Here is a 23685-nt window from a genome sequence, read left to right on the forward strand (position 1 = left end):
ATCTTTTTGCTGTTAACCTGGGCTTGCTTATGTTCCTGAAATGATTCTCTGACAATGCTGAATGGTGTTATGTTAGGTGGTGACTCCAGCCAAAAAAAGTGTTAAATTGTCTTTTCTGATACAGTTTCTTGTTTTTTTAATCTAATCACAAAAACAACTTCAGTGACTTAGTTCCTCAAGAGCCTCAAATGTTGAATTTCCATTAGTGCAGCAAACGTGGGGTGATTTCTGGTTCTGATATATAACACGTTGGTGTAACAGTAATGCAGAAATACAGTCCTTTTTAAAAAAAGAAAATTAGCAGTCTTTCTGCGTGATCTTGCAAATACTCTCTTTATGTCAGAACTTGTTTTTGTCTGTACTGCTCCTCTGGTGCTACAGATTCACCTGTGGATTCCTGACTGCTGGAATCCTCTGTGGTTTTACTGTGGCTACCTCTTTTAGGGAAGCTGCTGCTGGGGGTGGTGATTTGGAAGTGCTGTGGAGTACAGGGATATGGACAATTTGAATCAACTTATTTGGGGTACACTTTGCTGCTGGGTTTGGTTTGTGGCAGTTCCTGGGTTTACACTTGTAGCCACGTGGGCTTCTGGAAGTCCAGTTGTTGGAGGATAAAGGAAAAGTGGGCAAAGAGGTTTTGTCAGGCTAGTTGGGAGGTAAGGTCTTCATGTTTTATTAAACAGCTGGGGTCTTTCAAGAGCCTGGGAAAATTACATTATTACTCACAATTTTCAAATAATGTGTTCTAAAGTGATTGCCATGCAATTTAGTTAATATTTCTCCCATGGTTTTTAAATGAAAAAGAATGGAGTAAGTTATAATTGGATGCAGTCCCCTGGTGAGTTCTGGTGGATGGCTGGACCCCTTCAGCCTGTGCTGAGGTTTTAGTCTTTCAAATGAGTCGTGAACATGACCAGTTATTTAAAAATAGGTAACCAAAATTCTGTCAGGTACCTTAAGTAAGGCATTTTTATTCATGTGCAGGGGAGATAATGTCAGATGGAAATCAGCTGGTTTGGGTGGTTGACACCTGCAAATCAATGGCTTTGTTTATCTGCACAGTGGGGATCACAGCCACCCCAGGGGGCTCCTGTGGGGGTCAGGTGCTGATTCAGAAGGATGAGGAGTGCAGGGCTGCTCTGACACGGAATCTTCCGAGCTGCCAGGCCTGTAAAGAAATACTCCAAATGGTAACATGAGAGAGATTCTTGTGCTGGCACATGGAGGTGTTTTTAACAAAGAAAAATCCCTGAAGTAACACGAAGATAATTGCTGCTTCAAGATAACTGCGATATCAGAACAGTGACAGCATCTTTGCAAGGGTTAAGGTCAAAGCAAGTTGGTTTTCCAGCAGGAATTTTCCTTTCTAGTACCTTCACTTCATTACTTCCGAGTCAGTGTAACCTAAGTGCTGTCATTTGCCTGGTGGATGCTGGTTCTATTGTGTCTCTTGCTGCAACATTAATGAAAAGGCATAATGTGACTGGCTGAAAGAGACTTCCTAGGCTTCAGCCAGCTGGAAGTAACTGAATTTCTAAGGAACAGCAATTTGTTTCCAAAGCTAAAGATGAAAAGATGCCTCCTTGGTCATCATGTGAACAATAAATCCAAGTATTTTTCTTAGAATTTTAGGTAGTGGCCTCTTTTCAGTACATATGTGTCAGCTGCTGTGATGGACTCTTGTGGAGTGTTAATCTAAAAGCATTTACATAACTTGGATTATTATTAATTATATTAACAGCATAATTAAGGCATTTAATTCTCTGGTTTATTGAGGTTTGTTCATTCTGCCTGTGATGAGTTTCCAGACAATGTGTTCTGATAGGGAATAATCAATCCTTTAGTTTGTCTTGCTTTTTCAGGATGTAGTGGCAGAAGGAATTGGTGGTCCAGCACTTGTGGGTGACTAGGATGTAGGAGTGTGAGGATAAATAGAAGATGGAATTTTAATCCCTATTCTCAGTTTTGTTTGACCTCCAAGATGTTTAATTCCAGGGGTTTCCTGGTGTCTTCCCTAGCAGCAGGGGAAGGTGATGTTACTGTAACATGGAGGTGTTGGGAGCCCCAACCAGGTGTTTATGGAATGCTTAAAGTCCCTTTAAGGGAAGAGTTTTCCCTTATCCTGGAAGGATTTCAGTTTACATGGGAGGGGTGGTGCTGTGGAAGGACTGGCTGGGTGTCAGCTGAGATCCAAGAAGGGAGGGCCAGCAGGTGCTGGAGAAGGACAAGGGATGTGTGTGAGTCACTGGAGCTGCAGTGGGAATGGGGACTGTGGGGAAGAGCTGTAGGTTTAAATAATCCCTGTGTGAGGATGACTTTGGAGTACTGGGGAAAGGCTAAGCCCAACTAGTAGAGTTTCTCCCTTGGAAAGGAATATTCTTCAGGGAAACATGGATGCAAAAGATACCATTTGTGGTGAATTTTGTGCTGGTTTTGGTGGCTTAGATCTCCCCCTTTCAGCACCCAGTACATGGATCCCATCAAGCACATCTGATTCCCTGCAAGGGCTCTTGAAGGATCACTTAAATAAGAAAACTTCACTGTTTAAGAAAACTGAAACAAAACAAGACTGGGACACTGACTTCCCCTTCCAGCAACCCTGCCTTTTCCCAGTAAGGAGGAACACTTTGGAGTGCACGACCAGGCTTGGTGGTGTTGGATGTCCAGACAAGAACAGCAGCAGGAACTGGCCACTCTGCTTTTTGTGTTGTTCAGAGCTACATCTCCACAGCTTTGAGAGGAGTCTGGGCACTCTGGTGCAATTCCCCATCCCAAACACTGACAGGCTGTTGGGAACTTTTCCTGAAGATGTAGAGAGGTACCAGAGCAACTTTCACAACTCTTGCAAACAACAGCATCAGCTCTGTGGGACAAACCATTGGATCTGTAGGATCCATGTTCCACTGAACCTCCATGCATCACTCCAGATGCAAAAATCTGACAGGGGACAATCCAGCTGTGGCAAGGATTCTTTATTAGCTGGCACTTCAGCTGGGAATGAAATGGGGCAAGAGAAAACTGAGTCAAACCCTCTTTTTTGTGCCTGGAACAAAGAAGGGATGCTCTCTGTGACAGCCATACGTAGCAGAGACTGGCATGAAGAAACCCTTGGTCACAGAAGGATGACCAAGCTGAGGCTTTTCTCAGACCACTGGTATCTCCCCTTGCCTAACCCTTGCATTTCCTGGAGTCTTGTTCAGACTTCCAGAATGCACAATACATTGTGCATTCCTTGCTGGTGGAATTTCAACAACAGGTGGAATTGTTTGGTGTCTGAGTGCTCCAGACAGCTGCTGAGAATTGTTCTGGTCAACTGTCATCATCCTGTGATGGACTGTAAGCTCAGTTTCTGTAGCCATCTTCATAAACTATCCATCTTGTAAGGGATGAATAATCAGAAAAGCAGCTTTTATTTCAGGTCACCCTGCAGGCAGGCCTGTGAGAGATCAGTGGGGCCCCTTGGAAACACTTAAGGTTTAGAATTCTAAAGCTCTGTGTGAAAACCTCTGTCATAGGGAACGGGTTTTTCCTCATCTTGTCTTTAAAAAGTGGCTCTGTGTGTGTGTCTCAGGGGTATAAATTAAAGAGTAAAATCCTGTGGGTTTGAATAAGAAGCATTTAGATGACAAAATACTTCTGCAAGTTCCTGAGAGAGCAGATGTTTACCTGTGTGCAGGTAGGTATCATTTGATTTCTTAATGCCCAAGCCTAAGGGATAATAGAATTAAAACAACATGTGTCATGTTGCTTAAAATTTCCCTTTAATCTATCTCTAAAAAAAAAATGTGATGCAACAGAGAATTCCCTGGGGATCTAATCTATCTCTAGAGCTTAAAAAAAAACAAAAAAAAACCAAAAAAACAAAAAACCAAACCAAAACAGGATTTTTTAAATGGATCCTAGATTAGAAAAGTAATGCATTGGTCCTGTTTGTGTATAAAAAAACAAAAAACCAAACCAAAACAGGATTTTTTTAATGGATCCTAGATTAGAAAAAAATAATGCATTGGTCCTGTTTGTGTACATTTAACAGTTCTTATCTTTCATGATCTGTGCTAATATTAAGGCTGGTGATTAATTCAGATGCTGGACAACTCATGTTGTGCTATAGAGGGATGTAACAGAATCCTTGTGTTCTCCATACCAAAAAACCACTTTTCTCCAGAAAGTGTTTTGTGGGTATTAAGGGCTGTTATTAGTGGAAACTGGGAGGGGTAGCTGGAAAAGATGGATTTTCTTTCCCCTTTCTCCCTCCTTTATGCAAGTGCTCATTGAAATAACATTGCTGATGCATAGGTTTTGGAGTAAAAATTGTGACGTGTGTCTGTGGAAGTTTCAGGGAGCCCCCGGTCACCAAATCGGAGGTGGATGTGACACGGGTCAGCAGCCAACACGTGGTGAGTTAAAGTCTGTCCCGTGAGTTTTCTGCTGGGGTTGGAGGGAGGTGCACGATCCAAAACGTGCAGCCTCGTGCTTTTGGCCCTGTACTCCAGCTGCCCTAGCCATGCTGGAACTCAATTTCCATGGAATAATCCAAAATAGTACATTGAATTTTTTTTTTATTCTGCCATGATTGCTGAGGTGTTGGCGCTCCCCACCAGGCCTGTGGCCCTGCAGGCCCTTGGCTGTGGCCCAGCCCTGGTCGGATCCAACATCTAAAGCCACAGCAGCCTTGTGCCAACCCCTCCCGCACCGCCACGGCCTCGCTGCCGTTCACCCCCGCACCTTGGAGCTGCTCCATGACACCTCTGAGGCTCCGGCGGGGCTCGTACGGGCCGGCCACGGCAGTGTGTGTGAGGGAGCCGGGCCTTGCGCGGCCAAGGGGGTGCCGGGGTGGGTTTGGTGGCCGCTTTGGCGGTGTGTCCTGGGCGGTGTCTGTGGGGACAGGAGCCACGCGGAGGCCGCGGAAGCGGGGACTGGACAGCCCCTCCCGGGCCCGTCACAGGGGACTTTTGTCTGGCCTCAGGTGCGGCTGAGCCAATCGCGGCTCGCCGGCGGTGAGCGACAGCTCATCCGCCAATCAGCAATAACAGCTGCCACGGCCTCCAGCCAATCACCGCAGAGCAGACGTAGTGCTTCACCAATGGGCTCTTAGCGGTGAGGCAAGGCGCCTCAGAATAGACAGGGAGGCGGGGCAAGTGGGAGAATGGCAGGGCAGTGTCTAATAAGAACTCGCGACTACGTTTGAACCGCCCAATGAGCGGGCCGGAGGTGGGCAAGGCTTGCGGTGTGTATAAAAGCTGCGGCGGTGCGGGCGGCGGCCGCAGTTGTCACCGGTAGCGGCAGGGGCAATTGGTCGGAGCGGCTCTGTCCTCGGGACCGTCAGTGTACAGAGCCCTTCCCTTGGTCCGACCGCTCCGCCATGACCACCACGGCCACGTTCTCGGGCATGGACCCCAATGGCAGGAACAGCTCCAGGTCTGGGGGGTCTCGAGGGCCGCTGGGACCCAGAGGGCGGTGGGGCTGAGGGTCCCGGGGAGGGCATGTCCGGAGCGGCTCCGCAGCGGTGCTGGGGCGCGGTGCTGGGGCGGCGGCTCCGGCCGGGCCGGGGCTGTGGGGATGCGGTTCCTCCCGGGCGGGCTGGCCGGAGGCGGGGGCGGCCGCGCCCACCCGGCTGGGCTGTGGGGGCATCCCGGGGCCGCGCCGTGCCCGGGGGAGGGAGGTGCGGGAGCTGCCGAGACCCGCCCGGGCCGCTCGCCGCGGCTCCGCCGCCGAACAAAGAAGGGAGGCGACTCCCCGCCTCGGCGCGCAGGCACGGCGCGGGGGCGGGGGGCACCGCGCCCCTCCACCCGCCCGTCTTCCCCTCATCGCCGCGGCCCCCGCGCCCCTCGGCCCCGCGAAGCCGCCGCGGGCTGGGTGGGGCCGGGCGGGCTCCATTGTCTGCGCCGCCCGGCCCCCTGCCCGCCCTGCTCCCGGGGGGGCCCGCTCGGTCCCCGAGCTGCCGGGGCTCGGGGCCGGGGCCGCCCGCTCCCCGGGGCCGCGGCCCCGCTCCCGGGGGCGAGCCGGGGCTAGAAGGGGCGGGGGCGAAGCGGAGCCCGTCTGCGAACAAAGAAAACTTGGCAGGTTGGTGTGGAGGAGATGCGCAGCGCCGGGTCGGGCACCCGCGGTCTCGGCAGTCACAGCTGGAGAGGATCGTGTCGTTTTCCGCGCTGTCGTGGCTTTTTTCTGTAAGGTTTTGGCCTGACAAAGCGGATGCTTCCTGTTCCTTTTTGGTGCTTTATAAAGCGAAAAAAAAAAATCTCTACAAAGCTCGTTTGCAAACCTTTTGCCAGAGCTCTTCCTGGAGCTGTGGGTGGATTTTCGGTGGACATCACTGGGTATCAGGTGGAATTTTAACAGCGTTTCTTCATTGCTTGAAGTGTTAAACATGGGTTTCATAAAGCAGGTTACAGCATTTTGAGGCTGTGAGAAGCTTATAATAAAATCTGTCAGCCTTTACCTGAGGTTGGTAAAAGGGAATATTATTTTTTAACAGTTTGAGTGATGGATATCTTTTCTCCCTTCAGTTGCCTATTCTGTTAATGTCATTAAGTCTGTCAGTGGAAACTGTTGTGCCCTTAAGAGAGTACTGGTTTCACTGCTGTGGAAAAAAAGAGGGGATCTAAGGTTTGGGAACAAGCCCTGCTTTCAACACACTGTTCTTCAGATTAGTGACTGCAACAGCTAGAACTACGAAAATAAACCTTCTATATGTTTCCTCAGGGAAAAAAAAAAGATAAAGGAGTAATTCAAGACCATTACACCACCTCTTGAGTCAGAAAGGAGACAAAACAAGTCACAATAAAACACTCTCCAGTCTGCTGGGATCCTCCCATTAGCAGCTGAGCATTAGTAGTTCTTAAAAAAAGAATTTTGTTAGGAAAGGTGTTTTTCTGGTTATGTAACAGTAAATATCCATGTCACACCCCTTTAGGAATCTCCCTTGCCTTTGGGGTGTTTGAGCTCTGTAGGCTGGAGAAGCGTTTTTGTGTTGCAGCTGGGATGTAGCAGGCACAAATTCTCCCAAGATGTGAGTTGTACAATTGGACATGCTCTTTGTGTTGAATTCCCAGGTTTGGAGCATTAACAAGCTGGGTACTGTTTCATGTTCTAACTTTATTAATTTATTTGTTAAGAAGCAGAAGTGTGCACCATCCTCAGTTTGTGCTGGTGTTCATTTTGGAGTCTTGGAGGGCTTGAAAGCCCAAGAAGCCCCAGGTTCTGTTTGTGTCCTCACATCTCTCTGGGAGTTTTGAAAGTTCTCACACACAGTTTTGTTCTCCTGGCTTTGTCTGGCTTCTCCAGCTACAAAAGATCTCCTGCTTGTGAAAATTAGATCAGGAGGAGTTTGTGTTTCAAGATTTATTTTGCTGCAGCTGTTCATTTTGGTTGGGTTCTGCAGGCTGGAAAGCAGACTGCAATCAAGCTCTTGAAGTACTGAGCAGGCTTCTTTTGTGTCTAAGAGCAGATTGTTAGATTTAGGTTATATATCTGGAGCTTTGTACACGTGTCTCTCCTAATAATAGTCAACTCCAAGCTGTTTAATTTCAACTTTTACTCCTAGACCAGCAGCATGCTGCAGACTTGAGGGTTTTTTTCCTGAGGAAACAAATCTAAATGAAGGCTGCAGCACCCAGCCATCAGTGGTGCAACCAGTCCTTTGGTTCAAGCTTCAGTCTTTGCTGTGCAGCCAGTTTGATGATTAAAAATGAACCTTCCCAGGGTACTCTTAAAAAAGCTGGAATTTGACCTGCCCACATAGTTATTTTTGTTTTTTATTTGGCTCAGAGTGGTGGGAGCAGCCACTGGTGCGATACTGGATGGAACAAGGGCGCAAGTAGAGCACGAGAGCATTTTATTTTTGTAAGTGCCACTGAAGAGCAGCAGAGATACAGTGCCAGGATGGAATTCTGGCAGGAGCTCACCTGGATGCTTGAAGTGATGTGCTGGGGCTGCAGCTGGGGGCTGGCACGGGGTGTGAAGCTGCCTCTCTCCACAGAGTGCTGCGTCCTCCCGGTGGCGGCTCCAACTTCTCCCTGGGCTTTGATGAGCCCAAAGAACAGCCTGTGAGGAGGAACAAAATGGCATCCAGCATCTTTGGAACTCCTGAGGAGAACCCACCTTCCTGGGCTAAAGCAGCAGGTGAGGCTGTAGTGCTTTGTTCCCACATCTGCTCACGGGCGTTGATTCTTTTTGTGGCTCAGCCTGATGCTTGCTGGTGGCTGGTGTGGAAACCAGAGTTCCCTTCCTACTTGGTACTTTGGGGTTATAAATGATGCAGACTATAAATTCTCTCCTTGCAGAGAATTGTTTATTTCTCGTTAATTTCTTTCAGAGGGGTTTGTTTTATGCAAGTGTTAGGCATGTTGCAAGCAGAGAATTGTATTTTGGATGCAGTTTCTCCAAGTTCAGTCACACAAGTGGACTTGTGCCTTACTGTTTGGAGTAGCACTGCTTGGTCTTGATTATTCAGAGGAAGTTTAGCCTCGTGTTCTCACAGCTGGATTTAAGTTTCACTTTCTGCAGAGCACTGCCTGCATGGGTGGCCTTGGGACCCCAAACTCCTTCTGTTTAAATGACACTCTCACTGCATAGGGTGCTGCTGGAAGACAATAATTTGTGAGGTATTATCTAAAGGACCAGGACTTTTTAGAATGGTAAAGCTCTAATTTCAAAGAAAAACCTCTCCCAAAGTACCCAAACCTGTGACTATTTAGGATGTGCTTTCACATTAAGTTTATCTTGCAACCTGATTAGACTCAATCTCTGGTTGTAGGGGCTAAGCCAGGTGAAACCAGAGACAGCTGTGAATCCTCTGGACCACAAAGAACAAACTCAACTGAGGCAAACTGTGGAGACTTCGTAGATCCCAAGGTCAGTACTTGGCTACAAAGAGCCTGATAATGGACAATTCACACTCTGTGTGGGATTGATTTATCAGGGATGTTGACACAGTGGGAAGCATTGTAGGATTTGGATCCTTTCTCTCAAATTTGTTTTTTCATGAAGGTTCTCTTTTCCATCTGACACTCTTCCAGTATGCTGAGAAAGGAATGGCTGCATTTTTCACAAGGACCACTTTGTAGAGCTCTTAACCCATCTGATTGCTGAGACAGTAATGAAGTGATGTGAAATCTCATTTCAGCTCTGTGTGTGACTGTGGGTTTAAACATCTCACAAACAACAGTTACTGCAGCAGACTCTGTGTGGGTCTGGCAACAAATTTGGGTTCACATCCCAGCAAATTCTTACCTCAGTAGTTTTAGTGCTTTTTTTGTTTTAATAGTACCATCAGGTGTGTTGTGTTCTATATAAACTCTTTACTTAGTAGCAATATGGAGCATAATTTATAGTGTTAATGGTGTTAAGTAAAATTTGCTAGATGTGTAATTACATTTAATGGGAAAAACAGGGTTCTTTTGAATCACAGTAAATTCAGTAAAAAACCAGTAATTTATCTGAACTTAGAGCCCTAGGAATGGAGGATAGCCTGTATTTGCATGAACAAAGAAAAAAGAAATCTCGTTTAAAACTTTCCAGCCTTAGGTTTTCTGAAAAGAACTGGGTAGATAATTGTTTGTCTTGAACGTTGTAGCAGACACCTTTTATCTTAGGTTTTATTTTGGTAATTGGCATCAGGCACCACAACCCATTTTTGTTATTAGTTGTATTAAGTCACAAAACTTTTCTTTGTTACAAAAAATGTCTTGTTTCAATTTAGCAAATATAAGTGAGTTTATTTTCTATGGTATATTTTCAGCTTTAAATTTAACTGTTTAGTCTAATTCTTTGTAAATTGTTTCAAACACTGTGGTTCTCAGCTTTGCAAACAGATTCCTCCCATGTGGAATACTTTACTTTTATGCAATAATTCAGGTGCAAACAGCCTGAGACTTAAGGTGATACATTTGTATCAGTTTCTGTGCTTTTTTTTTTTTTTTTTAATCCCAATTTCTGGAGTTTCACTGTGTAATTAGCAATGTTAAATCTATGAAAGTTGATAAACCTGATGCCATTGAAGAGCCTTGGCTGCCTCTGGGAGACTCCCTATCTTTGTGTCAAGCTGCAGCCTGCAAACAGATTCAGCATGTGAAGAATGTTAAACTGTTTATGTAGTGAAGGAAACTTTATCAGGGAAAAAAAAGCTGATCTGTGTTTCACAAATGAAGTTAAATACCCTGGAAAGAACAAATGCTCTTGGCCTTGGCAACAGATAAATGCAAAGAATTGCTCAGTAGAAAGCAGAGGATGCTCAACTCTTTCTTGTTGTTGTCAGTGTAATTTTTTTGCCCTTCCTGCTGGGCAGTGGGAATATTCTGGATCCTGCCAGTGCTGCTTGATGTGGGATGCTCTGTACAATAAAGTGTTCTTACCCACCTCTGTCCTTCACTGTGGGAATAACAAATGTGCCACATGTCATCAGGATTACTCCAATATCTGTTTCAACTTCTAGAAGTATGTTAGGCAAATAAAGAACTGGTTAAATTATAAGTCAGTCTGTAAGAAATGGTGTTTACAAACCCATGATTTCAAACTGCAGAATTATGAGTGCAGAGCCCTCTGTGCCCCTCTGGGTTCTGTCCCTCAGAGCCTGTTGCTGCTCCAAAAGTGCCTCTCTGAGCCTGTGGCTCAGAATGTGATGCCACACAGAGCAGTGTGCCCAGACACCACAGTCACACCACGAGGAGTATCCACTCCATGGAATAGGAAAATGCTTTATGAAACATGAGATGTAACGTGTTCCTCTCTCTTTTCTAGGGAGGAGATGTTGGTGGTGACATTTTTGGTGAGTAACTTCCTTGGACTCCTCCAGTAAAAGCCTGTTGCAGGTGGCTTTGCAGTAGAAGAGGATGTAGGATCTATAAATGTCATTTATTAGGAGAGAGGCAGCCTGGGGTTGTCCCTGGAACCCATCAAATCAACAAAGTGACCAACTGCTTTGCTGGGGCGTGGAGGGAAATGTGGAGTGCTGTTGCTCATCAGGGTAAAAAGGAGACCTGTCCTGTTGGTTTATTTTGCTAGCAGCTGTTGGTGTCAGGATTTGTCTAAGTACTGGAAGGTAAGGTGGAGACTCCTGCAAAGAATTCAGTGATTGAAAGGTTACACTGCTGTTAGAGTTACTTATAATTATAATTAAATTAAATATGCTTATAATTAAATAGGACACACATCAACATAATTGATTTTAGTTTAGCATTTTCCTTCTTTCCCATTGTCTTTTCACACAGCAAACTCCACATTTGCAGGAAGAATCAAACCCAGCTACTGCTTCTGCGAGTGTCTGTATTAACCAGCTCTTCCCTTCCTGTTGCTTTTTAAATGCTGATTTTTGCCAAGGAAGTTGATCTGCATACTGCAAATCTCCTGTAAACAGGCATTTCCCCTTGAAGTGCTTTTGCTAGCTTTGAGGCTGGAAATGCCTCCTTTGCAAGATTCACTTTAGGAATATCTGACTTCCTGATGACAGGAATTCATGTGTTGACTGCTGCTTTCCAAGTGCTGCTTTCAACACCTTAGAGTGGTGGGACATCCCTGAGGCCATTAGCACCTCCATGTCCTGAAAAGACACTTGCTGGGAGGGGGGAGAGCTTTTCCAGAACATTTCCACTACCTCTGAGTGGTGTCTGAGTAAAATAAGTGTTGCCTCTCTAGCAGGCTGCTTCTAATCCAACTGTACAGGCTCTAGGATTTCTTTCCCATGTCTCTCTGATCTTAATTAGCACTGTAGGCATCCAGTGTTTATGCCTTGAGTAGGAGGATGTGGTTTGCTAATAGAAGAGAACTGCTCTAAGGGCTCTGCTGCTTTTCCTGGTGCTTGTTTAAACCAGCTTCCCACAGGGCAGAGGAGATCCCACAAACAGCAGGGAGGTGAGAAGGGCTGAGATGCCAGGAAGCAGAAGTAGGGCTGCCTGGGATCAGGACAGCTGGCTGAAATTTGGTGTGCAAAGTGGTATTCCTGACTTTTTTAAAAAGTTCACATTTTCAAAGGTGTTGTATTAGTCTTTTGCTTTGTTTCTGGCAAGTGACAGTGAAGGAAGTTCTTATCAAGGGTCAGGTGAATCTATGTGGGAAGTGGTTAAAAAAACAAGTATTGTGGAAAGTAACTGGGATTGTTTCTTGTTGTGGCCATGACTGAAAATTAAATTTTTGAAGGTGGCCAAGATGAAATAAAAATGGCAGGCAGAGGTTTGAATGTTAAACTTTCACTGATGGTACTTAGGAAGGAGTAGAAATTAATGCCTCCTGGAAATGGTGTCTGTGGCAAATACCTGAACACCCTGATGGATTGTTAAATGAATTCCTACCACCACTGATTGCTTTGGGTATTGTAGTAGAGTGGAGCCCAGTCCCTCTGATCTGGCTGTCCCTCCTCCCCTGGATTTTCCTGCTGTGGGATGGCAGATTTAGGCTGCTGAACATCCCACTGGCATACCTGGGACTTTGTACTGGCCTTGTAGGGCTGTCTCTGGGTTAGGAAAGGAACAATGAACACCTGCAAGCAAAAGCTGTCTGCTGACAGGTTCACAGCACAGCCAGATTCTTAATAGGTTTCTGTCATTAAGAAATGTTTAGTCTTTTGAATGTGGAAATTATTTTCTGTATGTAACTGATTATAAAACTCCAAGTATGTGTCAGGTGGGATGTGTATGTTTATTAATCGAGCCTATCTAGGGTAAAAAACCTACTTATTTTGTAGAAGGGCTCTTGTTTCCTCTTTGGGAGCTGTAGTTCCTTTTGGGCATCAGAGTTCCCAGTGGGTTGCAGTGCACTCAGCAGGGAGCTGTTTCAGGAATTAGATCCTTTCTGAGAAGAGAGGAGCTTTAATATTTTATCTGATCCTGTTGGTTTTACCACTTCGCTCATCAGGTTGGCAAACTTACCTTGATTATGTGAGAAGTGCTAATGTATATCAGCTGCACAAGGAGCTACAGAAACTTCCCCCAAAGCCTCCTGTGCTGGTAATTCTTGTTTCTTTTGTGATTCAGGGGCAGTGTGAGCTGAATGACTGTGAGCAGCTAAGGAGAATCAGGCAGTGCCCGATGGGGTGTGAGCAGTGCAGGCTGTACGTGACCCTCAGGAAGGTGGAGCCTGGATCCTGCCCAGTGCTGGGACTGTCCCCAGGCAGGGACATTCAGCACTTGCTCAGTCAGCAGACTGGGACACACACCAGCTGCAGGAGCTTCAGGCTTAAAATGTGGTGTTAACCCAGCACAGCTGAAACAAACAGTTAGTGAGCACAGCAGAGGATCTCTAGTGGAGATTATTCCTGATTGCATGAGGACTGTGCTCAGATGCTGGAGTTCTTTGAGATTATTATAAGCATGGATATAGGGAGGTTCAGTGGGCACAAGTTGGGCTTTGGTGTTTCTGATAGAAAAATATAAACTGAGTTGACACAGGATGTGAGGAAAGCTGCTGCTGGGAGTAGGAAGAACAGGAGGCAAAGGGTAGGGCTTAGTAATTACCTTTCAGGTTGGAAAAATGAGCTATGGGAGATGTTAGGAGGTGGTTTTATTCAGTGCCTTTTTCTGTGACCTGGAAAAGGTAATGAACAGTGAAGTCTCCAGTTTTGTTGGTGATATTACCTCTTTCAAGTAGTCAAATTGTGCTGATGGTGGGAAAATCTCACTGCCAGAAGGACTCAGCTAAATGAGGCAGGATAATCCCTGTGTAAGCAAGTGTAATGAATCTGGGGGGGGGGAACCCCTAAAAACTAAACCATGGCAGCCTTGTATTCAGCTCTGTGCTGGGGATCAACCAGGATCTGCCTTGAGTCTTTCCCCTTGAAATTCTTTGAGGTGTTTGGAGGTGCCAGCAAAATACTGAATGTCTTCAGGGAGAGGATGGAAAATAACATACTGTTAACTGTAAACAATGGTAATACCCCTGTGTCTTGAATTGTCTACAGTCTTTGACACATAAAGAGCAGGGGGTTGTAGGGGAGGTCACAGGGAAGATGAAGGAGTGCAGTGGCTGCTGTGTAAGGGGAGATTGGAATAGTTGATGTCTTGAATTGTCTACAGTCTTTGACACATAAAGAGCAGGGGGTTGTAGGGGAGGTCACAGGGAAGGTGAAGGGGAAGATGAAGGAGTGCAGTGGCTGCTCTGTAAGGGGAGAAGGACATGCCTGTTCAGTTTGGAGAGAAGGCTGGGGGAGGAAAATTGATCAAGATCTACTAAATCGTGAAGCTTAAGCTGAATGTGCAGCAGTCCTTTGAATTCTCCCAACCCAGAATTAGTGAGAGGAAACAATGGGGTCTGTTGAAAACAGGTGAGGTTCATCTTTAGCACCAATGTCAGGGGCTGCTTGGTGCTGATTGGGGCCTTTGGCTCAGAACTGATCAGGCTAATCTGTAAAAATGTGAGATGCTAGTGTACTTGTTGTACTCAGTTGTCAACAATGCAAATACTTTAATTGTTTGCTCCAGTATCTAAAGTGCTTCCTGTGAAGAATTCCTTCTGTGCCCTGTCTTCACTTGTGGTTTGCTCAGAAGGATTTAAAATAAACTACCATGTGCTCTCCAGGGAGTGTACAATCAGACCTCCCCATGCATGGCTGTTCCCTGCTGTGTCCTGTGTGAAGCCTCAGAAGTGTGTCAGATCCTTTTCCCTCCAGTTAGGAAATTGGGGATGCAGTTTGAGCTCTTGCTGGTGCTGCTGTGGCTTCCAGCACCTGCTCAGACCTGAGTGACAACACCACAGTCACAACACTGACAGATTATATGCAGAAGACTTAAGCCTTAAGCTGCTTGTCATTTAAAAAAATGAATTGCTGGTGTCCCCTAATAGCAGCTGGCTGAATGTGGCTCTTGCTGAAGGCCTGAGACTGAGCTGTAAGGCCTCAGATTTGATCTGAGAAACACTTCTGAGGGCTGAGTCTGCCCTGCCAGCGGGTGACAGCATTGGAGTGTGTCTGTGCCCCTGGACAAAACTGACAGGAGCCGAGCTTCCGTCTGAGCTAGCCAAACATCTGGCTCTCATCATCCACATCAAACACTTTAAAAGCTTCTTTTCTTCTAGAAAACACTGAGGCTGATGTAGAAGCTGCCCCAGGTCAGAGTGAAGAAAAGTCCCTGCCTGCTGCACCTGTTCCTAGCCCAGTAGCACCAGCACCTGCACCCTCCAGGAGAAATCCACCCGGTGGCAAGTCCAGCCTAGTGCTCGGTTAAACCTTTCCCTTCCTGACTGTTTTGAACTCGTGTCTGTTTTCTTTCCCCCATGCTTGTGAACTGCACAACTTGAGCCTGACTGTACATCTCAAATTTCTTTCATTAAAAAGAAGCACTTTATGTACTCCATCTTTTTTTTTTTGAAATTAAGGGTTTTTTTCCACTTCTGTCCTTTGTTTCCCCCAGATCTACTGGAAGTGACATGAGTGTTTTCTAGTGATAGACTTGAGGGAAAGCTTTATGAAGTATTGTAATGTAATTCAAAGGAGAGTAGCTTGGTTCTAAGTGTGCTTAGAGGGTTTTTGTACTGAGGTTTTTTTTTTTAGAACCCCTTAGCTTTACAAGGGTCTAGAATTCTGGTTAACCAGGCCAGCAAACAATCAGCAAGAGCAGTCCCTTCCTCCACATGTGGGGTTTAGGTATCTAAAAGGCTTCATTGACTGCATGTGGTAAATGCCTTTAGCCCTGCTGTGCCATATAAATCATTAAGTGGTTAATGTACACCATGCTGCCTTTAAAAACAAAACAAATCTTGATACTGGACTACTATGACACAGGGTCTGTGCCAAATAGAGGGCTGATGACCAGAGCCACCTGGCCTAGTGCTGGGAAGGGGCTGATTCAGACTTTATTCAGTAAAGGTGGAGTGGATCATATAAATAAGAATTACAGGGCATTTTTTTTTACAACTGACTCAATGCTGTGCATGATCATGCTGGTGCTTGACCATGAGGTGAAAATCTCATCCTTTAAAGTGTGTGTTGTAATTTCACAAAGCTGGATTGTTGCTTAAAAGTAAATAATATAGAAATTTTGAAGCAGTGTTTCCTGTGTGGGTTTTATTTCACGGGTTTGGTTTTGCTTTGTTCTCAGTTGTCCTTGTGTCATCCAACCTTCCCTGCTCTAACCAGAGGAGAGTTCTTACACCTGGCTTGAGGTCACCACCATGTGCTGGCTTCCCCTGAAGAATTTGATTTATCTCTTCATTTTTGGCTTCTAGATCAGAGATCTGTGGGATATGGCTTGATATCTATTATGGTTTATCCAAAACACTGGTTTTTTTTCTCAAGAAAACTGAGACAAGTTTATTTTCTTCATTAACAAGAAAAAAAACCAGAGGACCCTAAAAACTGAGAGGGTGGAATTGAAATCAAGCCATGAAGGGCTCTGCTGCCCAAAAAACCACAGCAGAGCATCTCTATGGAGCTGCTGTGTCTGCTGGTGCATTTTCCACCCTTCTCCAGGAAGAACCGGTGCCTGAAAGCACCCTGGCTTTCCAAATCGCTGCCGCAGAAGCCCTGCCCTGGGGTGCTGACCCCACCGAACCGGCTTTGCTCTGACGTGCTCCTCTGCCCTCCCTCCGGGATGTTCCCTGCGGCTGATGTGCACCGTGCCCTGCACGGACAGCGTGGGGAATAACCATGAATTAATATTTCCTTGGCAAGCCCAGGGGAGCTCGTTAATGCTCCTTGGTGGCTGCCGAGGCTCCAGTGTGCTGCTTTCTCCTCGGGCAGCCGCGTCCCGGTCGCTGCGGGGTCCCCAGGGGTGGCATTTTTGGGCTTTTCCTCCGTCGCTGCTGGAGCCCAGCCCTGTTCCCACGCGGGGCCGCCCTCCAGGCGTTCCGCCCCGCCCCTTCATGCATATTCATATGATTCATATGCATATGCATGAGCGCTCTGCCGGAGCCGGGCTCCGTGCTCGGCATGGGCAGCGCGGCCGCGCCGCTGCGGGTGCTGCTGGACATGGACGGCGTCCTGGCCGACTTCGAGGGCGCGGTGCTGCGGGAATTCCGCCGCCGCTTCCCGGCGGAGCCGCGCGTGGAGCTGGCGGAGCGCAGGGGCTTCTCGGTGCGGGAGCAGTACCGCAGCCTGCGGGAGGAGCTGGCGGTGAGTGCGGCTGCGGGGCCAGCACGGCCTCCCCACCCCTCTGGAATCCTCTCCCTGCCCGCCGGGCTGTGCCAAGCTCAGCCTGGGACCCGAGTTTTTAAAAAAAAAAAACTCTTAAATTACCTGCGGGGGTTTTTTTTGTCCGTGTATACCTAGGTGGGATTGGTTTAAGCAATACCTGAGCAATAAGTCATGTTTGTTTCTGGAAGATAATAACCGAATTCATGGCTACTCACTATATTTACGGGTTCCTAGTTCCAGGAACTTTTGACCATCAGTAGTCATCGATCAGAGCTCTGGCAGTTTGCAGCCTGTGGAAATGCTGACTGGATTCATACTCCTGTTTATCAGCCAGTGGCAGGAGCCTGTACTTCTGTGTAGGACAGGAGGGAAATGAAATTGTCATTTCTTAGCAGTAAAAAGCCCCAGGCTCAGTACATGTTCTTAAAATGAGCAATAAACTTCTAGGGAGAGTGTTCAGCACAGCTTGGATCAGCATCTGTTCCATTTCCTTACAGAGTCCTTGGCTGTCCTGTGGTGACCAGAAGGAAGGGTGAAGTCTGGATTTACAGTATTTCTAATTTTGTCTTGCAGACCTCTCTGTTACTCATTCAGCCATTAGCAAACATTAAAAATGGCAGCAGTTTGCATGGATGGAGGGTGTTCCAACAGCTTTCTCCTGCTGTTCCTGATCTCTTACCTGCCATGCACTCGGCTTGTCAGGGCATGCAGAGGGACTGTGGATACAGGATTTCATTCTGTACAAACTCAGACAGAACATATGTAGTTCTTGTCCTGCTGTGGGGCCGTGTGAGCACGTGCAGAGCACTCAGGGAGCTTTGAGTAAGTTATTGCTCTGCTGCAAAACAAGAACAGGAACATGAGCAGGTAAAGAAGAAGATGGTTCAGTGAATGGTTTCACGGCAGAATTCCCACACACATCTGTCTGTAAAGGGCTGGCTATCCTGGAAGAAGTCACTGATTATCAGTACACAAATTAAGGCTGCATGAAACACAAAATTATAAATACTGTGAATCCAGACTTCACCCTTCCTTCTGGTCACCATGGGACAGTTGAGTTCCGTACAGGACTCTGTAAGGAAACTGCTGACCCAGGCTGTGCTGAACACTTTCCCTGAGAAGTTCATTGCTCATTTCAAGACCCTGTACTGGGCCTGGGAGTTTTTACTGCTAAGAAATAACAATTCACATTCATTTCACTCCTGTTCCATAGTGAGGTAAAGCCTCCTGCTTCAGAGTAAGGGGCAGGAGTGCTGGCTCCAGTCAGCATTTCCACAGGCTACAAACTGCTGGAGTTCAGATCGATTTACTGATGGTCAAAAGTTCCTGGAAGCAGAAACCTGTCAGTAGACATCAATTTGGCTATTACATTGCATAAACAAAAATGATTTTTTGTTTGAATGAGTATTCCTTAAACGAATCCCGTGGGGGGGAAAAAAAATGTTGCAGGTAATTCAAGGGGTCATGACTTCTTATTTTTTTCTTTTTTGGAAGAGCTACAATCTGATCTATGAGAAAATTGCCCTTTGTTCTATTTCTGGAATCCTCATTCCCTAATTTGGTTCATGCTCATCCTGTTCTTCCCCAGACCTTGGGTGTGGCAATGAAATAACCAGATAACTGGTTTGGATCCCAGCACACCAACAGTGGCAGAAAGCTCTTATCTTGCTGTTCTAGCATGACTTCTTAAGGAAATAAGCTTTGTGGAGCTGTGCTGTGTGTCTGTCTCCTTCAGTAATCTCTGGAGCTTTGGGCTGGTTTAGGTATCTTTGGCAGAACAATAAAGTTATAGTTTTAAAGATATGAGGCTCCTTTGGGTTTTACATAAATTCCATCCATTCCTTTAAAAACAGAGTCCTTGTTTGTTCTGCTATGGCACTCTACAGAGTGTCTGTGGGACAGGAGAATCCCTGTGGAAAGTCTCTCCTTGGCTCCAGCTGCAGGGAAAGCTTTGGCAGGAGCCAGCAGCCCACACAGGGCAGTTTGTGTGTCCATGCAGGGAAACGGAGCCTGCAGGTTGTCAGTGCTGGAAGAAGGGGCTCAGCTGGACACCAGGGGCTCAGCTGGACACCAGAGGGTCAGCTGGACACCAAGGGATCAGCTGGACACCAGGGGGCAGCTGGACACCAGGGGGTCAGTGGGACACCAGAGGGTCAGCTGGACACCAGGCTCTTTGTGGCAGATCAGGTGTCTGTCTATGAATTTCAGGGTGTGAGATATTCTCGTGGCAGGCCCTGGGAAGTGCTGTGATGATGATTTATGCATCACCTCTTCCTGAGTGGTGTTCATGCTTAGTTGGTGCTGAGCAGCTGCCCCTTGAAACTTGAGCTGTTGCTTTGGTTTTGTTTCTGTTTTGATTTTGCAAGTTGATCATTAATTTCACATTGTAAATCCATTTTATTTAGAAGGGCTTCTAATCTATTTTATTTTGTTGAAGATTTTTTTCACTGCACTTGCCTACCTGCCCTCCTGTGTGTGTGGCCATTTTGTTGGTGGGGATTTATCTCCGTGTTTCCTGGCCCCAGGCAGTTTCAAGAAAAGGATTCAACATCCCCACCAGTGGTAAAATTTTTTTAAATTATTTTGAAGTCCTGCAAATGGGACAGCATAGGGACAGATGTAGTCCCTCCAGTTCTGTATCCAAATTGTTATCTTACTAACGGAAGTTAAAAGGAAACGTTCAGCATTGGTGGCATGAACATGAGGAAAGAAAATGGTTTTACTTTCTTTTTCTAGTCAGTTTTTTTTATGAGAGGAAATGGCTTCTGGTTCCAAGAGTCATCAAATCAAATTTCTTTCTCCAACTTTCTCCAAAGTCAGACTTTTTTGTGATGTGGTGGAAACTTGCCAGTTTCTGTTGTCTTGCTGAAGGATAAAAGAGCTTTCAGACATGAGCCCTAAGTGTGTAATTCAGTCTCCTTGGGAAGAGCTCCAGGGAATTGTTGCTGGGATCAGGGAGGCTTTGCATGGAAAGAGAGATCTGGGCAGATCTGATTGCCATGTCTGAACGTAGACAGGCTGCTTAACCTCTTCTGATCTGCGTGTGAAATCAGGCAGTGCTTCCAACTTTCCTGCTGTTGATTTGTGAGTATTTGTAGGTGGTGATAACTGAGTGAGCTTCAGCATCTGGGAGTCTGGTTTAATGCTGACTCTTCCTCACTGCTGCTTAATTGAAATGGGTTTTTGTTGATGTTCCACGGATGCAGAGCAAGGAGACCTTCAGCTGGGGTCTAAAGAGCTGGACACTTCTGAGCAAAGGCTGCAGCCTGCCTTTGAAGAATACTAAACAAGAATTTAGTTTTCCAAACTGTTCAGTGGCATGGGAATGTATGCTTTAATGCTTGTGGAATAATGCTGCTTTGACACCTCTGAAGTTCACGATGTGACCCCAAGGAAGTTAAGATTTGTGTGTCTCAGGGTAAAGAGATATTGGAAGCTTAACCTCTCTGTCTGAAGGTGAAACTTAGGTCTGGAAGGGGCCTCAGCCCTCGGTACTGCTGTGGGTCCTTTGCCAGGATGAGATGTGGGATAAGGAAGGGGAGAACCCATCAGCTGTGACCTGCTGTGAAACACTCATTTAACACAGGCCACTGAATAGTAACCAGGGAGCAATTCTTAAAATTAACTAACCAGAGCTGGATTCAAACCAGTAAATTTCCTAATAATAAAAGACGTGAAAATGTCTTACCTGTAAATTAAGAAGAAAAAGGACTGGAAGGACAGTCTTACCTGGAAATTGCCCTGGAGATACTGCTCTTCCTTTCAGAGATTAAAGATACCACTGTACTCTATCATATTAAATACCTTTTTGTCCCATTTTTGGTTACATTAGCCTGGGAGAACATTGCTCCTCCAGAAATCTTGTTTCTTTCTATTTACACTCACTTAAAAATGATTCTACCTTTCGAGCTAACCTCCTTCACCCCTCGTTTATCATGGATTTCCTCTCTGGTTCCTGTGGTATCCCACCTGCCTGTATGGAAGGCGGGTTTGCACCGAGAGCAGGTGCAGACACAAAAGGGACAAAGCCCTTAATCACAGAGCTCGGCCCAGTGCTGAGCCAGGTGAGGGGGGCAGTGTCCCACAGCACCCTCAAACCCAGCCCAGATGGAGCTCATGGGCTGCACAGGTCACCTCTCACAGAGGCAGAAGTTCTTGGGGAAGCACAGGGATCGCCTCTGAACTTCCTGCTGAAGTCTCAGACTCTTTGGAGCAGACTCATGGCCTCAGGGGAGCAGCTCTATCCAGGCTGGAGCCAAGGCCACCTGCTCCTTCAACAGTATTTGATGTGGGTGGTTGAAAATCGAAAAGCCACGAAGACATGGAGCTTTCCCAGCACTCTCACCTTCATCCTTCCCTCCTGCTGGAGGGATTCCCCCCAGGTGTGGCTGTGCTGCCTGGCCATTGGCACGGCCACCTCTGTACCCTGTTTGCTCTGAAGGAACAGGAGGCTGATGGCCAGTGCCTGTGTCTGCCCACCCATCTCGGTGAATTCCTGAGCCCTCAGCTAATCTCAGCCAAATGTGACAGAGGAGGAGAAGCCTCCAGTTTGTTCCTTTGGTTTTCACCAGCTGGAAAGACAGCTGCTGGGAAGGGGTGGGGTGGGAGCTCTGCCTCCCTCAGCCCCCCCAGAGACTCCAGTGGCTTGGGGCTGGTTGTGGGAGCAAAGCCAGGCCAGGGGCAGCTCTGCCTCCTCATGAGCCACCAGAAAGTGACTTCTCCTTCTTGTGTGCCCAAGCTGGACCTTTTCCAGAACCCAAAGGTGAGATATTGTATAATCCACTCCTGGGGGGAAGCACCAGGCTGTTACACAGGGGGTGACTGGAGAGTGCTGTGACAGAGCACAGCCGCTGCTCATCGTCCTCTTTCTCCTGCAGGCCAAGGTAGCCAGTGTCTATGAGTCACCTGGCTTCTTCCTAGACTTGGATCCAATTCCAGGAGCCCTGGAAGCTGCGCAGGAGATGCTCCACATGCAGGAGTAAGGACACTTTGCACCCTGCAGCCCTTCTCCAGGATCTAACACACTTTCCCCTGACAAAGGCTGTTTCCTGTTTATTTTCAGTACTGAAGTCTTCATTTGCACCAGCCCTCTCCGGAAGTACGAGCACTGCATCGTGGAAAAGGTGGGAGAGAATAGGTTTTATTGGGTTTAATGCTGCTTTTGCAAGGCCTTGCTGTTTCATACTACCCAAGCTGGAGCAACTCCTTTCTAGAGACAGTAGCTGCTCCAGCTGCCAGGCTTCCCCCAGTCTCTGTCTGAGGGATAGGTTCTCACACACAGAGCAGTAACTCAGGACAGGGAATCTCCAAGTGCCACATGTTGCCAGAATTGCTGTGGAGCACGTGAGCCCTGGGCTCTTGGAGCTGGGCTGGGACCAGCTGTGTCAGCAGGTGACAACAAAGGAACTGTTGTAGTGTGACCCACAGGGATGGGATATTCCCAGGGGATTCTACTCTGGAGAACCACCAACCAACAAAACCTACTTCAGTGTAAATCTGGAGCCTGAGATGTCCCAGAAGAGGTCAGTGCTGTGTTGAGGGGGTTGTAGTGTTGGAATAAGTCCTTTGTGCCTGTGGCACAAGAATGGAAGGGGGGACTTTGGTCACTGGAATGACTTAGATGGGTACAGCCCACATGCTCTGGGCAAGCAGCCAGTGCTTCTCACAAACTCAACAGTTGGGCACAGCCAGGGCAGTGCTGAGTGAAGGCTGTCACACAAACAGGTTTAATCAGCACCCTGGGCCACAGCCAGTCTCCATGTGGGGATTCCTAGACACAGATAAGGTTTACAGGGGGAAGAAATTGCTCTATTAGGGCTGGTCTGACAGGAGTGATGTGCACACTGAGAGCACAGCGGGATTTTCTCCCGTTCCTTGTCTCTGCAGTATCAGTGGGTAGAGAAACACTTGGGACCCGAGTTCGTGGAGCGGATTATTCTGACCCGAGACAAGACCGTGGTGGCTGCTGACCTGCTGTTCGATGACAAGGACACCATCCAAGGTTTGAACAGCACTTCCATGCTTGGCTGCTGGCTGGGGAGCCACCCCCCCGCTGATCCCAGCTTTTCCCCCTTTCCCACAGGCGCGGAGCCGAACCCGAGCTGGGAGCACATCCTGTTCACCTGCTGCCACAACAGGCACGTCCAGCTGCCGGCCCCGCGCCGGCGCCTGCGCTCCTGGGCCGACGACTGGAAGGCCATCCTGGACAGCAAGCGCAGGCAGTAGTCCAGGAAGGGCATGCTGTGCTCTTCCCGCTGCCAGGAAACAACCAGCCTACCCCTGCCATGCCCAGGAGGCACTGTCACTGCAGGGATCATGCAAGACATGAGCTGCTCCTGTCAGACACGGTGCTCTGGGTTTCTGGAAGATTGCTCTGCACTGTTAATCTGTGTAGTGTTTTGGATGTTTGCTGTTGGAGAAGAGAAACTATAAACTACAAGCAGCTGTGGTTGGATTTTTGTGTGTGTTTATCGTCACTCCTGTTTGGTTTGTGCTGTCTGGGGGCAGAGGAGGGAGAGAAAAAGAGGAAGAAGGCTTTCAAACATGAGCAGATCCAGTGTGGGTGTCTGTCAGGAAGCACTGGGCTCAACAGTAAAACCTTTTAAATTTTATGCATTTAGCCACCCTGG

At 47.2% G+C, this 23685-nt stretch overlaps 2 protein-coding genes across 3 annotated transcripts; both read left to right on the top strand.

The window, feature by feature from the left end:
* The first annotated feature begins 5266 nt into the window (after nt 1–5266).
* Nucleotides 5267–15967, top strand: JPT1 (Jupiter microtubule associated homolog 1). 2 transcript variants are annotated; one of them, XM_041409168.1, is made up of 5 exons: nt 5267–5418; nt 7979–8121; nt 8756–8853; nt 10738–10765; nt 15001–15967. In XM_041409168.1, the coding sequence occupies exons 1-5, from the start codon at nt 5363–5365 to the stop codon at nt 15147–15149; spliced, it is 474 nt and encodes a 157-aa protein (XP_041265102.1). In that variant the 5' UTR covers nt 5267–5362; the 3' UTR covers nt 15150–15967. The 2 variants fall into 2 exon arrangements, with proteins under 2 accessions (XP_041265102.1, XP_041265103.1); XM_041409169.1 differs by lacking the exon at nt 5267–5418 and adding an exon at nt 7821–7842.
* A 604-nt stretch (nt 15968–16571) lies between these two features.
* Nucleotides 16572–23503, top strand: NT5C (5', 3'-nucleotidase, cytosolic). Its single transcript, XM_041409167.1, has 5 exons — nt 16572–17035; nt 21934–22034; nt 22119–22179; nt 22943–23057; nt 23139–23503. Exons 1-5 carry the CDS (start codon nt 16817–16819, stop codon nt 23279–23281), a joined length of 639 nt encoding a protein of 212 aa, XP_041265101.1. The 5' UTR covers nt 16572–16816; the 3' UTR covers nt 23282–23503.
* The last annotated feature ends 182 nt before the right edge of the window (nt 23504–23685 follow it).

This window comes from Onychostruthus taczanowskii, unplaced genomic scaffold (assembly GCF_017590055.1).
Source record: "Onychostruthus taczanowskii isolate IOZ18803 unplaced genomic scaffold, ASM1759005v1 scaffold30, whole genome shotgun sequence".
Taxonomy (NCBI): Eukaryota; Metazoa; Chordata; class Aves; order Passeriformes; family Passeridae; genus Onychostruthus; species Onychostruthus taczanowskii.

Excerpts from the sequence above, each read along its gene's own strand:
- JPT1 (XM_041409168.1), top strand. The coding sequence starts at position 5,363 with ATGACCACCACGGCCACGTTCTCGGGCATGGACCCCAATGGCAGGAAC. Across the intron at positions 8,122-8,755 it reads TTCCTGGGCTAAAGCAGCAG|GGGCTAAGCCAGGTGAAACC; the intron begins GTGAGGCTGTAG and ends CTCTGGTTGTAG. Across the intron at positions 10,766-15,000 it reads TGTTGGTGGTGACATTTTTG|AAAACACTGAGGCTGATGTA; the intron begins GTGAGTAACTTC and ends CTTTTCTTCTAG.
- NT5C (XM_041409167.1), top strand. The coding sequence starts at position 16,817 with ATGAGCGCTCTGCCGGAGCCGGGCTCCGTGCTCGGCATGGGCAGCGCG. Across the intron at positions 17,036-21,933 it reads GCCTGCGGGAGGAGCTGGCG|GCCAAGGTAGCCAGTGTCTA; the intron begins GTGAGTGCGGCT and ends TTTCTCCTGCAG. Across the intron at positions 23,058-23,138 it reads TGACAAGGACACCATCCAAG|GCGCGGAGCCGAACCCGAGC; the intron begins GTTTGAACAGCA and ends CCTTTCCCACAG.